General features: G+C 41.2%; 1 protein-coding gene across 1 annotated transcript in view; it reads left to right on the top strand.

Annotated features, from left to right (window-relative positions):
- Positions 1–16,356, top strand: part of LOC140951516 (intraflagellar transport protein 172 homolog) — a 57,167-nt gene that overhangs the window by 27,330 nt on the left and 13,481 nt on the right. Inside the window, exons 19-36 of the mRNA XM_073400774.1 lie at positions 5,411–5,578; positions 5,677–5,813; positions 6,847–7,039; positions 7,144–7,314; positions 7,844–7,924; positions 8,230–8,325; positions 9,275–9,346; positions 9,526–9,604; positions 9,873–9,993; positions 10,094–10,189; positions 10,837–10,885; positions 10,973–11,062; positions 11,163–11,260; positions 13,022–13,082; positions 13,552–13,626; positions 13,979–14,095; positions 14,900–14,966; positions 15,388–15,463. Of these exons, the coding sequence (XP_073256875.1) occupies positions 5,411–5,578; positions 5,677–5,813; positions 6,847–7,039; positions 7,144–7,314; positions 7,844–7,924; positions 8,230–8,325; positions 9,275–9,346; positions 9,526–9,604; positions 9,873–9,993; positions 10,094–10,189; positions 10,837–10,885; positions 10,973–11,062; positions 11,163–11,260; positions 13,022–13,082; positions 13,552–13,626; positions 13,979–14,095; positions 14,900–14,966; positions 15,388–15,463 (1,847 nt within the window). The remainder of the gene's footprint in view (positions 1–5,410; positions 5,579–5,676; positions 5,814–6,846; positions 7,040–7,143; positions 7,315–7,843; positions 7,925–8,229; positions 8,326–9,274; positions 9,347–9,525; positions 9,605–9,872; positions 9,994–10,093; positions 10,190–10,836; positions 10,886–10,972; positions 11,063–11,162; positions 11,261–13,021; positions 13,083–13,551; positions 13,627–13,978; positions 14,096–14,899; positions 14,967–15,387; positions 15,464–16,356) is intronic.

The raw sequence follows: 16,356 nt of genomic DNA, 5'->3' as shown, positions 1-16,356 counted from the left end.
TACCTTCCCTTTATTGCATTGACGATTATGGAATTGCTGATCGGAATGACCAGAACATTAGCAACTGCTTCAATCTATGCTGCTACTGTCGTTTTTATAAACTCTTTTGTTAATCCGTTTGTGTATTGCTGGAGAAGTAGAGAAATACGAAGAGCTGTAAAAAATATCCTGAAAAGACAGATGGCACAAAATTGATATGCCAAATGATGGGCACTGCAGAAATACGTTTTTGAAGGTGCGATACAGTATTTTGCTGGTCAGCGTCATTGCCTTTTAACATTCAAAACACCGGTAACTTTGAATTGGTTTTCAACGCGAGCGACCCCAAAACTTAGAGCGAAAACTGAAAACTTAATCTTTAAACTTCGCCTCTCGTTTTCTTCTTTCTTTTCACACAATATATATTGTGCCAAAGACAAACTGTGCTTGCACAGCGAGTGAATTGTTTGGAAGTATGCCGTGCGATAGTCTTCGTGACACGATGATCGATGTTGTGTGCAAAGGCCAAAAACAAGCATATTTCCAAAGGCTGTAGCGGTGCCCTGTTAAAGACATACCATCCTTCAAGTATGCAGAGCTGGTGAGCTGGAGCCGTTTGAAATGGTTTGCCAGCGTCACTTCGATTTGATATGAAGACAAGACGACCGCAGGTGTTCTTGCCCTTCAACTTGGTGATACACTGCGAAGTTGCACGTTCATACAATCCCGTGCAAGTTATTTCAAACTCTATATAAAGCTGGTGCTTTGCTGCCGAATTACACGTTGGTGTAATAAGTGCCGAAATGAAGCGCCAAAGATGTCAAACAACTGGCCAAAAGTGAGAAAAAAACCGAAAAGATCGCGACAAAAAAGCGTAAACAAGATCACACGGATGTAAGTTTTCAAATGACCATTTTTTGTTTGATGCTGTACTGAAAGAAATCTGTAATGAAATCTTAATTCTGGTTTGCGTATACAGGAAAAGTATTTCAATGCATTGCCCGCAACCACTCACCCTGTCATGTTACGAAATTGTAGTTATTTTTGGTCAGTTTCCCAAGTACCTTTTGGTCCAGTTTTATTCGACGAGGACGTCGAAATTTTTTAAGGTGGGCGGAATGTAAGGAGAGATTTTCCATGAATTCTTTATTTGCCTCGAATTTCGTATATAGCTTTCAAATGTTCGCTTTGACGTTGTCTTCAGTAATTCATACTGAATTCGCATTAAGAGGTTTTCGCTCCAGAAAAAGGCTCGTGCCATTTGATTGTACTTGTTTGATTACTTAGTGTTCGTTAGCGCAATAATTCTAGAAAAAGCCAACAGTGTGTACAGGGGCACCCAACGAGAATATAGTTCAAAATCACTTAAACATAGCATTGTTAAACGTATTTTAGTATTTAAACGGTAGATATAGGCATATTTTTATCCCCTAAAAATTTTTCATCTGTTCGGATTTCCTAGCTGAAAGCCTAGTGATCCGAAAATTATAGGGATCAAAACTTATCTTTTCGAAAATTTCAGCCAGAAAAATGGCTCCCGAAAATTCTAGGTGACCTTTTTAGGGTAAAAATCCGTTAAAAATAGGCAATTATACCATTTTTTAGACGTCGAAAATCCTAGGAGAGACGGGCAAGCAAGAAATTTTACAACAAATGTTTCGAAAATTCTAGATCTCAAATCGTCTTCCGAACAGATATTCTTCCGAAAATTGTCGTTGGGTGCCCCTGTGTGTACAGCTGTCAAAACTATTTGCCACTGACTCTTTTCAACTGGACACGTTTAAATTCAATTGTTGACTTTAAGAAAAAAATCATTAGTTTTCAGAATAATGGCTATTAGCTTTAGTTTACCTTTTAATGTAAGCTTTGTTTTTATTCTGCACGACATCCGTTAACATTAGCACCTTTTTACAGATGTGCCTCGCTTTAATTGCATTTTACCCATATGTAGTTCATTAGTCTGTTGGTTAAATAGTGGCAACAGCTGAGTTTGGGATATGAAAGGTTTTGTTGACTTGCAAATTCGAAATATATTTGCTTTGCTTTAAAACTAGGAAACAAGTAATTAGTCTGCGTTTCTTCCTGTTTGCGCAGACGCTAGCTGGCCTTGCAATTTCATTCATATTGTAAAATATTGTACATAAATGCTGTTTTGCTGACCTAGCAGACGTAGCTAGCTTTTGTTCCAGTACTTTTACTTTTTAAAAATAGCAACAGTAACAAACTATAACCACCTCTCAAAATAACGGCCGGTCAACGGACAATGTCCGGCCTGATCGTGGACTTGACCGGTCAAACTCTCGTCTGGCCGGTCATTTTGACTGGTCATCTTTGGATACGAACATTTTATAATATTTTCCATAAGTTGTCGCTTAATGCGTTTTTCTCAGTCTATAACGCTGTAGTGACTTCTTTTTTCTTTGGCTTTTTTTTTTTTGCTGCTTTGCGTTAAAGGCTTTAAAGAAAAAAAGGACGCCGCAATAAATTTCATGTCGTCATACGGTAATGAAACGGAACAAAGCGAAACAACAACAAACTGCTGGAGTGACGCAACGATGCAGCAGGTGGTTATGCTTGTGATAAAAATCAATAGTGTGACCGTCTGGGAGAAAATACACTAACGATAATCTGTTATCTGTTAGAAATCTAAAGGATAGCTAAAAGTTTTGTCCATCTGATAAACTGGCTTTTTCAGCACTCTGCTGAACGTAACTTAGTCCACCTCTGATAAAGGTTATTTTTGTGTGCTACTGATAAAGAAGGCTTCTCCACTGGTAAACGATGCTTTTTAGTGTCGTTTACTGATGGGATCGGCGAGAAGGAGAGGAACTCCACCAAAACTCAGCCAGTTAAACTTACAAGATTTATTTTACTTACTCGCAAGGCGGTTCTACATTCTTCCTGATGTTCTTCTCTTTCCCTATCTATCTATAACTGCTTACCCCTTCTTCCTTCAGTTCCTTAGCAGCTCGCTATTTATTTGTTTTTGGTCGTTGACCATATGTCTACATAAATAATAATGTGTAGGATGTATCTGCCAACAAAAATGAGCCCGCCACAAAACCCTAACTAGCTAAGTCAATTAATGTCCATTTAAAAGATAACTATCTTCCGAGGGATGTCAAATTTGGAGACAAGATATCCCAGTCTCAAAACGCACACTGTTAATATTTATGTTTCTACATGCAAAGCTTATTAGTAAATTGCCTATTCATTATACTGCATTTTTAAAGGTAGAAACTTAGAATGCTCTAGAACCTTAAAAGCCTATTGATCGGATATTTATCGAACTTTTATTAACTTTCCATATATCTTCAAAATCGGGAAGATAAGTCCTGTGACTCATCTAGCGTTTCACATCTACTTGTAAGAGGATTGTGAAAACCAACTTCGACGAAATTTGGGGGTTGTCCCTCATATACCGAGAGCTGAAATAGTTAATCATTTATACATAGCAATTGAAACAGATCAACTAGTGATTATTCAGAGGAATAGTAGGCACAGAGGAACCAGTGTGGGCAAGGAGGAACGGTAGGCACAGAGACAAATCGATCGCAATTCTTAACAGGTCGTCCGGCAGCTGTTTCTCCGGGAATAAATTTTAGCACATCGATTTTATAATAATTTCTTTATGTCGAACATGAATCTCGTTTGCGGACTCGATTCCAGAATAGTCTGATAAAAAATTTAAGCTAATTGAGAACGAACGTTGCCTATCCCTCATTCTTGTAAACAGCTTTATGCAAATTTCTGTTGACGTTAATGAGCCCTTCCCGATAAAGTGTTACGCGACGACCCAAACGACAGCTCTGCTGTATACTGTTTATTGACTTCTGATGATAAACACGCTGTTTGTAAAACGGATTTCCCCAAATCAACTTCTTTACCGAAAATATTTAGTGTTGTTCTTCTTTGTAGACGAGACTTTCGATCACGTGCCGGGCAACGAAAAAGATCAAGTTTTACCGATATGCAGATATGGGACGAACCTTGGGGATTTCAGTCACCGCCGTACGATGATACTCAAGGTATAACGGACATAAAAACGGACAAAAACCGCGGAGAAGAACTCAAGAACGTGTGAACTTGTTGCCAAAAAGCTGAACGTGAATGCACTACAACGATCTATTGCCAGCGTAATTCGATATTCCATTAGGCAAAAAAAAAAAAAAAAAAAAAAAAAAAAATATATATATATATATATATATATATATATTATAGTATCTTGACCGGCCAAAATTGGGGTTTGTCCGGGCTAAAAAATATTTGGCTGGTCATCAGGACCGGCGACCTGCTGTCCGTTATTTTGAGCCCTGCAAAAGAAAAGAGCTGTGACATAAAGGGGGTCCAATGAAATTAGAGGTTATAAAGAAGTGCGAGGCTTTCCTAGTCGGATGTTTGATGCAATTACGAGGGTACTATGTGAGTTAACCAAAGTGGTAGGCAAATTGATTAGTTAACAAATATAAGGTCTGGCCTTTCTACACGCAATATATACTATGCGTTTTTGTCCAAGCGTGAGGGCAAGACGGATGGATATTAGGGAGCTTGACCCTTTAAGCCCCAAAGGTGACCAACATCAATTTTCTTCCAACAATATCCATACCTTGTCAAGAGATAAGGTTATGAGAATTAATCAAAATGATCACTAAAGAGAAAATGCTTTGATCTTCTATCAAATTCTCTCAACTACTTCTTTAAAGAGATGCATAGAGATCAGTTTGGAGAATTGGTATGTGGATATTGGGACTTGAGGGGTGAAGCAAAGGCGTTTTTGAGCGACGCACGTCAACCGGAAGTGGACTTTTTACAAATTTGGTAGCGTCAAGGCAAATTTAAAGGGAAAAGGCGTCATTTCCGGTTGACGTGCGTCGTTTAAGCTCCCTATTGGCCAGGACCGTTTCTGTTTTTTTATGGACAAAGACGGCCTTCACCGAACAAACCTGGTTAACAAAGGATTTATTATACGACCGAGAGAACTTTTTCTTCCGGGACCCAGGCGAAAAAAGAACCTCGTTCTTTGGTTCGTCTCCTCGTAGGTGAAGAACCTGGGAACGCACCCTGGTCCCAGAGGTTTTTCTTTAAATTTTTCTTCGTTTTCGCAAGAACGAACCGCGAAGCGGCGAGGAGAGAGAGAAAAACGTTTTTCTCTCACTCTTCGCCGCTTCGCGACTCGTTGTCGCCGCTTCGCTGCTTGCTCTCTCTTTCACGAAGAAAAATTTCAAGAAAAACCTTTGGGACCAGGGTACTGGGAACGAGGTTGAGCGGGAAAGACAGGCCCTTTCTCGCTTGGCAGCCAATCAGAACTCAGAATTCGCTTCACCTTGCTATCTCGCGGAACCAGCCATGTAATATACAAATTATACGTTTTACAGCCGTGCAGGATTAAATTTGATCTGTAAATCTGTCTTAACATGTCCCTTTGTTTTAGCTCCATCTGCTAGATGTGGATTCACAAGTCCGTACAACAATTCTGAACTACTGTACATATGTACAGTGGGTTCCACTCAGTGATGTGGTCGTGGCACAGAACAGAGGCAATTTGTGTGTTTGGTATAATATTGACTCACCAGAAAGAGTTACCATGTTTCCTATCAAGGTATGCAGTGCGAAGTTAATTATATCTCTTAGTCGATTCGGTTCACTGTTTCATATTGAAGATAGATTTATGTGAAAGCTTTGAATCTGTTTTTCTAGGGAGATATCGTTGATCTTGAGAGGGCGGATGGGAAGACAGAAGTTCTTGTTAATGAAGGCGTCACTACTATATCATACACTTTGGATGAAGGCTTGATTGAGTTTGGTACAGCTGTTGATGATGGTGACTTTCCAAGGTTGGTCACTCATATTTTATAGCCTCCGAACAAGCTCTCCACTTAAGGAAGTCGCGAGAAGTCACGCGGGAGTAGCATGCCAAAGGAGGCGCGAGTTGGCGTCCTCTCGCGGCTCGCATTGCTGGCCGTAAATGGAGAGCTTGCTAACATGCTACGTTTTTAGGCCTCGTACTCCCATAGCAAATTACACCCCTCCCTCTTTTTTTCCCATATGCTTATTGTTAACATCTCAGGGAAAACGGTGCTGAGATATCAATAGAATGAATCTTGGATAATCATGCCATGATTGTCCAAGATTCACCTATATCATTGCAAGCGACCAGAGGAGCCCGCAAGCCTAATCTCCAGGTCACAGTTACCCATGCGCGGCACGTATGTAGCCGTGTAGACTTACACTAAAAATGAATGGAATGCATAGAACGCTTTCTGATAACGCGAGTTTTGATCTTCTATCCTAGTGGCGCAGGTTGGAGCATGAGCGTTTTGACCTTCGATCTCGCCCGCACCCTTAAACCCTTTGGTTATTACTGATTTATTTTTATGTTATGGGATGAACTATGTAGGCTTTTAAGAGTCTTATAGATGAAGAAAGCAGACTGCTCTGAGACCTTCTGTTTTCTCTTTAGAGATCATTTAGTCCGCTTTCGAAAATGAAAACCCAGACGGTGGGGATTTATTGACCGCTAATGTATGGGCTTGATAAGGGTTTAGTTATTCTGTTGTGGTCAACTATTAATGGCTAATCACTTTTCAATTTAGGCGGATTAAATATTGGTTAACCCTTGTTGCCAGAAGACGGTTGATAAATCATCGTCTCTTTGCTCGCTATCTTGGCTCACCACCATGACATTTTTTGATTGTAGATCAGAACCGTCTCGGCTTTGTTGCCCATAGTATAAGTTCAGCCACCCTTCACCTGATTTTTTCTTTTGAGGGGAGGGGCCGGCTGTTGCCCACAGTTCACTCAAAAATAAGAAGACTTCTTGAAGGCTGTTGTATTTTTGCTAACTTAAATGGTATTCTGTCTTTTCAGGGCTGTTGCCTTCCTTGAAAGCTTAGAGATGTCATTAGAAACAGAGGCTATGTGGAAAACACTGAGTCGCCTCGCTCTGGAGGCGAGGCAGTTGCATATTGCTGAACGGTGTTTTGCTGCTCTGGGTGATGTACCAAAAGCGAAGGCTTTACGTCAGATTAACAAGATCGCCGAGCAAACTGCTGAAGAAATGGTGAGCTCTGTTCATAATCAGCCTTTCTGTTCTTTAGCGAAACGTCTAACACTGTTTCTCCTTTCCTATGGTGTCCAGAGTTAACCATTTGTTTTATTATCTAGGGAGGTGATGGTACAAACCACGTTCGAGTTCGAGCGAAGCTTGCAGTGCTAGATAAGAACTTTAAGCTGGCTGAGAGTATTCTTCTCGAGCAAGGCTATGTGGATGAAGCTATAGAGATGTATCAAGAACTGCATAAATGGGATGAAGCTATTGCTGTGGCTGATGCTAAGGTATAGGGAAAGGGAGAGTAGTGGATGCTTTGGGTATGTACAAGGGAAAGAGAGGCATTTCGCCTGTGTAAATAGGGGTAGGAAGCATATGACGAGATAACAAGTTATAGGGGTGAAAACAATGGATAACAAATTGGACGATGCTCTGTAGGGGATGTTCTGCATTAAATCGCACTGTGCTTATATCTGGTGTGTGGGCATGAGGACATTTTTTCTATGCCAGATGTGTAGATTGAAAGGTATAAGGGTGGGGAGGGTTGAGAAGTGGAGAAAGCTCTGCATTACGTTATAAGATGCTCATATGCGAGGAATGGGTAGGGGGAGATTTATGCTCCCTGTGATGTTATAAGAGAGTGAGGCAAGACGGCTTAGTAATTTTTTCCTTTTGACCTAAATACTCGAATACCTTAAACAACATTGACCCAAGCTACTATAGTAGATCCAAAACGTAATACCTGTCTATTTGTCTTGTACATTTGCATGATCATTTCAGTATTTATATTTTTATTAATTTTTTTTTTCATATCAGGGCCATCCTGAGCTGGAGAATCTACGGGCTGCACATTATCAGTGGCTCTCAGAGACAGCTCAAGAGGAGAAAGCAGGCGAGGTGAGTTGGCGGTTTTACTTCGGGCACTGCCGAGTAGCTGCATTTGAAGTCTTGTCGGTTTGGTATTGGTTTTCGACATTTCTCTTTCAGTGCCGGATCCAGACCTTGAGATTAGGGGTGGGCGGTCATCCAGACCCTGAGATAAGGGGCGGGGGGGGAGGGGGCAGTCTCCAAAAATTTTTTCTCGGCCCTTCGGACCTCAGTTTAGTCTAAAAATAAGAGGAGGGGGCGGGCTCCCCTGGCCCCTCCCCCAGATCCGCCACTGTCTTTGCTTGACTTTATTTTTTCTTGACTCTTGTGTCCAGGTGAAGGAAAGAGAAGGGAACTCTACTGAAGCTGTAAATCTGTACCTGAAGGCTGGTCTGCCCGCTAAAGCTGCACGGCTTGCAATGAGTAGAGAGGTATGCCCTTATGTGGACCAGATTTATTCTCACCCACCCCGGATTTCCTCAGACAGTGTATCGTTTTAGACATATTTGGCATCGTGCCCACGCTATATTGGGGATTTTGAAGCTTCGCGTGAGAATGGGTTGGAGTTGTTTCGAACTGCAGTATGGGACTGTTTTGGAGACGATATCGCGTCTTTTATTGGTTCTTGCGTGCTGGCGTAGGAAACTGGGTCAAAATTCGTCCCTTAAAACCCATAGTCCCACTGTGCAATTCGACGACACTGTCTCAAAATGGGCAATGATGAAAAGTGAATTAAAAGATTCTTAAAATATATGCTATGCATCGTTGAGACGAGAGATCTGAGAATAACTACGTTCCATCATTGATACCGATCTGTCTTCTGCAGTTTATGCTTCATAAAAGGTTTTCAATTTGGAAGGAAAACGTAAAGGAAGCATAGTTCTCTATGGCAAGAAAACGAATCCTTTTAAGTAATAGTATTGATGGGATAAATTCTCTTGAACGATACTTTCATGGTCACTGAAACAGTTAAGCTACCGTTAGGCCCCTCTGCAAGCAACAGAGTGTCGACAGGTTATTCTTGGTTTCAACCATGTGACGAGGCAGTAATGTTGGTGGTTAGAAGAATTTACTTGAAAATGGAGTTTAGTTCCAGACAGAGAAAAATGCTCTTGTTCTTGACCACCGACATGTTCGCCATGACGTCACATACAAACCAGCAATTCCCTACTCCAGAAACTTTCGGCGCAACGATTGCTGGGATGGTTTGGTTGGACAAGCGTTGGTTATGATTGCTCGATGGTATTCAAGACAACCGTTAACCATTCATGAATGACGCTTGTCCACCAAACAATATCAAAAATCGTTGCGCCGGAAGCTTGTAGTTCACTTATAGTTTCCAGAGTGGGATAAACTGCAATGCTTTCTTTACCTTGATAGGAGCTGATGAATTCATCCGAGTTACTTGAGAGGATCGCGGCAGCGCTTCTTAAGGGAGGACTGTACGAACAGGTGTGTGCCTTAGACTCCTTGTGGTCGAAATGTGGCTTAGGTCTTGTAAGTTGGTCTACTGTTGCTTAACCGTTGCTCTTTTGGGGCCGCTGTGGTGCTGGCTTGACAAGGGAATCGATTGCCACTTAAGCGCACTGTTGTCTCAATTTAGTAACATTTATGGTATTCGTCCATTTAAGGCTGGAGAACTGTACGAGAAAGTTGGCAAAAATGACAGAGCTATGGAAGCATATCGCAAAGGCAATGCGTACAGGAGAGGTGAGGAATATTAACCTGAGTCTATTGATAGAATTTGAACCTTTCCCCCGCTCTCCAATAGCTTTTTGTCTCTTCCTCGGTGGGTAGGGGTGGGGGGTGGGACCAGATAGAACTTAATCATTAAACTAAGAAAAGAGTGTTCCACACGACACTGTTTCAAAGTTCCCAAAAGCACAATCTTCTGCGCCCCCTTTTTATCTGGCGCTAAAAGCCTGGCCTGTTGATGTATTACTTCAATTGACCTCATCTTGTCTTTCCTTTTATGTAGCCGTGGAATTGTCTCGTGTGGCGTTTCCTCGAGAGGTGGTCAAACTCGAGGAAGCCTGGGGCGATTACTTGGTCTCGCAGAAACAGCTGGATGCTGCCATCAATCACTATATCGAGGCTGGGTGAGTAGCATACAGTCGAGGTTATCTTCATCGTTACTTGCTTCCATACAAAAGAGGCTGAAGAACGAAGCTGAGTTCTCGTTTATACTTTCACTTTCAGTTGTTCAATCAAAGCTATCGAGGCAGCTATCCAAGCTCGGCAATGGAACAAAGCAGTTCAGATTGTAGAGCTTCAGGATGATAATGTAGCAGAAAGGTCAGTCGCTTTGACGCGTTTTACGGAAATCTGTGATCTGAGCTCCTTCTTCGCCAAAAGGAAACAAAGGATCAGTTTAGGTTTCTGGGAAACTGCCCACCTACCCCTCGCCTAACCCAACATTTTGCCCTAAGTGAGAAGTAAGTGTTAATGTTGACGTAAGGGAGGGGTAGGTGGGCAGTTTCCCAGAAACTTAAATTGATCCGAACCAAAAAGGCGCTATCGCGGGCTCTGATTTTTACGCACTGAACAGTTCAATATTGAAATCTGGAAAGATAAGCAATCACCACTTCTAAAGTGATTAACTATTGCCTTCTGCGTTTTTTTAACGGATGTAGCCTGCGTAGATATCCTTACCGTTAGTCCCTCTTTTAATTTTCTCTCGTTGTGATATAGGGAGTGAGATTAAAGTTTTGGGGCGATGATAGGTGACAGGAACTGTATCCCCTTTCGCGCCTTCTTGGTTTTCCCCTACCACAGAATTGTCTTTGCAAAACAGCATAAAACTATAACAGACAATACTTGCCCTTCTTCAAAGGGTTGAACTGCATGGTACGCATTTTGAGCAATTGTTACTTCTCTTGACGAACTCTTAAGGCTGTAAACAACATTTTTGTGTCTGAGTTCCCTTTTCTTACTTTTTTCAGATATTATCACCATATTGCTCAGCACTACTCCCAAGTTCAAGAGTATAAGGTATTTGTTACCACGATTTCAGCTGATGTTTTTTTTTTTTCGGTGACTCACTTTTCTCAATAAAATGGTTTCTGTTCTGGTCCTTAGCTTGCTGAGAAGTACTTTGTCAAGGGAGGGGACCCACGGGCTGCCATTGAGATGTACACTAAAGCCAACATGTACGAAGCAGCTCACAAGGTACCTATCAGTGAACGTATTCTCATTCTTTATTATTATTTTTAAATCAATGGTAGAAAATAAGCTTATTTTGTCTGTTTTCATCCATTTCTTTGTGAAGCTTGCTGTACAGTGCATGACACAAGAGGAGGTTGCTGTCATCTACATATCACAGGCTCAGGAGTTAGAGGCACAAGGCAAATACAAAGAGGCAGAGAGGTGGTTTACATTACTGAGTATTCCTGATTGCCGTCCCTCCCTCCCCATCCTCCCTCGGTTGCTCCACCCAACCACCATCCCTCCCTCCCTCCCTTCGTCTGACGAGATTCTTTACCCGTGAGAAGTGAAAAGTAACCTCTAAATTGTAACCTACTGAAACAGGACAAATTACCGTGACCTTCAATGACATGAGATCCGGAATGTTCATTATAACGTTAAATTTTCATAGTCTGAATCCTTTTGATCATAACTGGCTTGTAAACCTGCCGACCTCACAGACAAAGTTCATGAGCCTTACCTTTGAAAGCTGATGAACGGTCTACCATCAAACGAAACTTCTGTTTTCTTAGACTGAGAGTCAGTACCTTAAACGGTCGCCTTGGGAAATGCTCTTCAGAATTCAGGTGTTACTACATTGTAAAAGGCATACTGGGTTAGCTACTAACCGTGCCAGTTGGCCATTTCTGAGGTCGAGCGCGAGACTGGGTTGATGTTGTGTCGAATTGCATTATGCAGGGTTCGCACAGTCTTGAAAAGTCCTTGAATTTTAGGGGAAGTCCTTGAAAAGTCCTTGAATTCCATTTTTCCTTGAAAAGTCCTTAAATTTCTGTGCAAGTCCTTGAAAAGAGCTTGAATTTTCTTCAACTTTGAATGTAGTAGCCTGGAAAGAATTTTTTGATGCATTTTGGTTGTCCAAGACAGAATATAAATCGTATCTCAGTGAATGTAAAGGTCATTTACATAAAGTGCTCCATGTTTTATGCAATAATTAACTATCAGTTTAAGACAAGTGAACTGAAAAATGTAGAGAATTTGGTGAAGCAAACAGTTAAAGCCTTAAAGTCTTATTAGAATATACTGGGAATATGCATTTTTGTACAATCTGTGAAATTATATTCCTAGTAGGTTGTCCTTGAAAATCTAATGTGGTCCTTGAAAAGTCCTTGAAAAATGGTTGCAATTTTTTGCATGAACCCTGTTATGGGACTGTTGTAGGGAAGCTATCGCTTCCTTCAAGTTATGAGGCTGCGCTGGAAACTAGGACAAAATTTGCCAATCAAAACTGTGCCCTAGTGCAATTCAACACAACACCGTCCTAGTCTCAAGCGCAACCTCGGAATGACCATTTTAAGGTCGAGCGTGAGACTTAGTTGTATCGAACTGCATGATGGGACTCCTTTGGGGACGGTAACGCTTCTTTTACAGGCTATTACGAGTCTGCGCCGGAAACTAGGACAAACTTTGCCCATCAAAACTGTCCCATAGTTCAATTCAACACAACTCTGTACCAATGTCAAGCACAATCCCAAATGTGCAATGTAAGGTCGAGCTTGAGACTGGGTCGGTGTTGTATCAAACTGCACTATGGGACTGTGTTGGGGACGCTATCGCTTCTTTTATTGGCTGTGATGAGGTTCGCACAGGGAACTGGGTCAATATTTATCTTTTATAAACTGCCCCATAGTGCAATTCAACACAACTCTATCCCAGTCTCAAGCACAACCCCAAAATGTGCATTTTAAGGTCGAGCTTAAGACTGGGTCGGTGTTGTATCGAACTGCACTATGGGACTATTTTGGGGACGCTATCGCTTCTTTTATTGGCTGTGACGAGGTTGCGCTGGAGCCTGGGTCAATATTAATCTTTTAAAATCTGTCCTATAGTGCAATTCAACTCAACATTGTCCCCGTCTCAAGATCAACCTCAAAGTGGCAAATTTTTATAACTCTTGTTGTTGTTTTTTTGTTCTTGTTGTTTTAGACTATACTGCACCGTTGAAGAGCCGGACTTAGCCATCAACATGTACAAAAAACTGCGCCAGGTTAATTTTCGTTTTGGGTTTTAATTCAAGTTGGGTACTCGTACAAGTTTACACTTAGCTGTAAAAAAGAGTATCGTTAAAAATGCTACTGATATATCGTTATGGTTGATCAGTATCTCAAAATCACCAACAGCACACTTTGAGAAAAATGCGTGGGTATCTATAAAAATTTAGAGGGGACGTGTAATCAAGAAAGGCAGTGCTTTACTGTCGCAAAGCTAAAGCGAAAGTAAATACTTTAGCCAATCACAAGAGACGAGACTTGAAAATCCAACAACGAACACACTAAACAGACGTCAAGCTCCTACAAGTTAAAGAGTGGTTTTATTTCTGTTTGGTTGATTAGATGGCGCGAAATATTTTATTAGCCACTGGAAATTATAGTGTTGCAAAATCAAGTGACCGTGAAGTTACGTTTTTTAAGTTTTGTGCTAATCTCCTTTCTAAAGTTTTTCTCTTGTCTTTGCAGTTTGACAACATGATCAGATTAGTAGCCATTCACCATGAGGATTTACTAGCGGACACTCACATACACCTGGCAAAGGTACAGTGCTTGGCGTTGGCCTGTTTCCAACCCTCAGGGAGAGAACTGGCGGGGAGACAGAGCTCGTTTCTGTCGCTTGTCGGAGAGAATTATATTTGTGTGCGCAGACTTAATAACATCACACCTGATTTAATATGAATTATGCAAAGTGCTGAAAAGGGACAAGCGTTATTGTCTTGTGAGACAAATTTCCTGCGCTGCATTTAACTGGTTAAGCGAAGACTGTGCGAAAGTCAGATGGCGTTACCGCGTGGGTGTTTATAGTTAGCTGTCCCGAAAATACATCCCAAAATAAGTCCAAAATGAAAACCTAGTAACCAACGTTGATGCGCATCCGTTGTTTATTGTACAGGAGCTGGAATCTGAAGGCCAGTTACGTCAGGCCGAGCACCATTACCTGGAAGCAAGAGACTGGAAAGCAGCAGTTAACATGTACAGAAATCAGGATATGTGGGAAGAGGCTTACAGGGTCAGTTTGTGTTTGAGTAGCTGTGAACGAATAAGTGAAATCACCGGCAAACCCAAAGATGGGAATGCAGGAAAATTACTGAACAAAAATTAAAGTCGTCTTGGTATTGCAAGTTAACAATTAAACGTACTAGGCAATCAATCAAGCAGTCAGTCAACCTACCAATGACGTTTGATTTAGCAGGTCTAGAATGTATATTTTGGCATCGTTGCTTGGGGATATCGTTAACAGTAGCCCTGGGCTTATACCCCATAAACTCCCCAGGACGTATAACGGTGTGGGCGCTTTCACAGGCGCCAGGTTTTAGGGACGGACCATTAGAAAAGTTATGGGGCGGGGGCTGGGGAATTTTGGAGCTGCAGGAATTTTTTTTCGATATCAAATTCCTTGTATGAATTTTTTTAGGCCATAGCATGAATATTTTCTAGGATTAATTGGCGTGCAAGAATTTTTTTCCATTTAATTTTCCCTTGCGCGATTATTTTTTTTGTACTTCGCCCGCCCCCCTCCCCCCCCCCCCCCCATAAGTTTTCTAATGGTCCGTCCCTTATGAGTGAAGAGACGAGTACTTCGTGGTTCTTTTGAGGTACTATTTATATCTAGTGTTCCCTTGAACTTCAAACTCGTAACCTTTGTCCAAATATAAACTCAAAGCAGTTAAAATTGCAGATGACACTTTTTTTTTTCGATGCTTAGATTCAACTGCGATTCCCTTTGCCTCGTCCTCTGACTTTGTAATAATGTTCATCTCCTAGCTTGTTGTTTATGCTAGGTTTTTTTATTGTTCGGTCTTTTTCTTTTCAGGTTGCCAAGCAACATGGAAGCCAAAATGCGTCCAGACAAGTAGCGTATTTGTGGGCAAAGAGTTTAGGTAAACCTATTTTGTCAATCGGATTAAAATAATTCTTCGGACTGTTATACGCAGCTGGTCAGTTTACTAAGCAGTAAATTTGTATAAGGTGTCGTAATTCGTTTGTGTCATGAAGTGTATTGAAGTCGTTAGATTGACCGTTTCCTTGTATACGATTACGGTGAAGGATTGTCAGAAATATTTTTTGCTGGGATATTTGGAGACAGAGAAATGCTGCACAAATCTGAGTACTGCGTGTGAGCCTCAATTTTGATGTTACACTCCTATTGCGCCTCGGCATGGGATTTCTAGAGTAAATCCCATTTACTCTTTCTCTAGATGACTGTAAGTCAAGCGCGCCGTAAGAGTGTAAATAGAATTGAGCTTAAGACCGATGTGTGGTAGGAATTACAGTTGGTCTTGTTTATTGTGACTTTTATAGGTGGAGATTCAGCTGTAAAGTTGCTGACCAAGTTTGGTTTGCTGGAGTCCGCTATAGATTATGCTGCAGAAAACTGGTAAATAGATCTTGCTACTTTTATCATTTATGTCCCGTCCTTGCTAGCGACACAGACTTAAAAAAAAGTACAAGCATAAGATTTTTTGTGCGCTAATGAGTGCAGCCGCGATTTTAGTATAGTTCAACTATAGATATAAAAATATCAAAACCCTGTGCTCTTCTTTTGCTTTTGCCTATTGCCCGTTTGGATCAAGCTTGCACGTGCGACTGGTCAGAATTGTGTCCAATGGAATTTTGGGACTGTTTTTGACCCAGTTTCCTGCGCAGCTTTGTAATAGTCCCACAGTGCAATTCGACATAACCTCGACCCACTCTCCCTTGCGACCTCAAAATAGCTAATGGCGATGTTTCCCCCGGAAGAACAAGCACACTTAAGATCTTCTCTAAACCTCTCCATTTCCTCCTTGGTAGATTTATTCTTGGTTATAGCGTTTGCAGCGTAAAACGTTTATGCCTGTGCGCCTGCATATTTCACTCCTGTTTCCTGTGCTGGGGAATTGCTTGGGATGTGTTTCAGGTTATGCTTATGCTTATTCTTGTGTCACTAGTGGAGACCAGGCTTTAAAACTTTAATGACTAACATCATTTTTTTCTTTTAAGTATCAATCCACTCTCAAGAGAAAAGATGGTTAGAATTTATAAAGCGATTACCTTAGGGAAAACGCTTTGATGCTTTAACAAATTCTCTTATGTAATTCGTTATGAAAATGTATGAAGATCGGTCTGGAGAATTTGTCATGCGAATTTGATTTTTCATAAGAATTTAACATTTAGTGTCCTTACTTAGTGGGAAGCCACTATTAATGTTTGACACTTAAATAAGTTATCTACCTATCTTTGTATGTGGCTGTTGGGCCTTTTAAAGGCTGGTTTGCAGTAGATCGGAGTCGG

The sequence above is a fragment of the Porites lutea genome, chromosome 11 (assembly GCF_958299795.1).
Source record: "Porites lutea chromosome 11, jaPorLute2.1, whole genome shotgun sequence".
NCBI lineage: Eukaryota > Metazoa > Cnidaria > Anthozoa > Scleractinia > Poritidae > Porites > Porites lutea.
The sequence above is the reverse complement of the archived record's forward strand: the minus strand, read 5'-3'. Positions and strand labels throughout refer to the sequence as shown.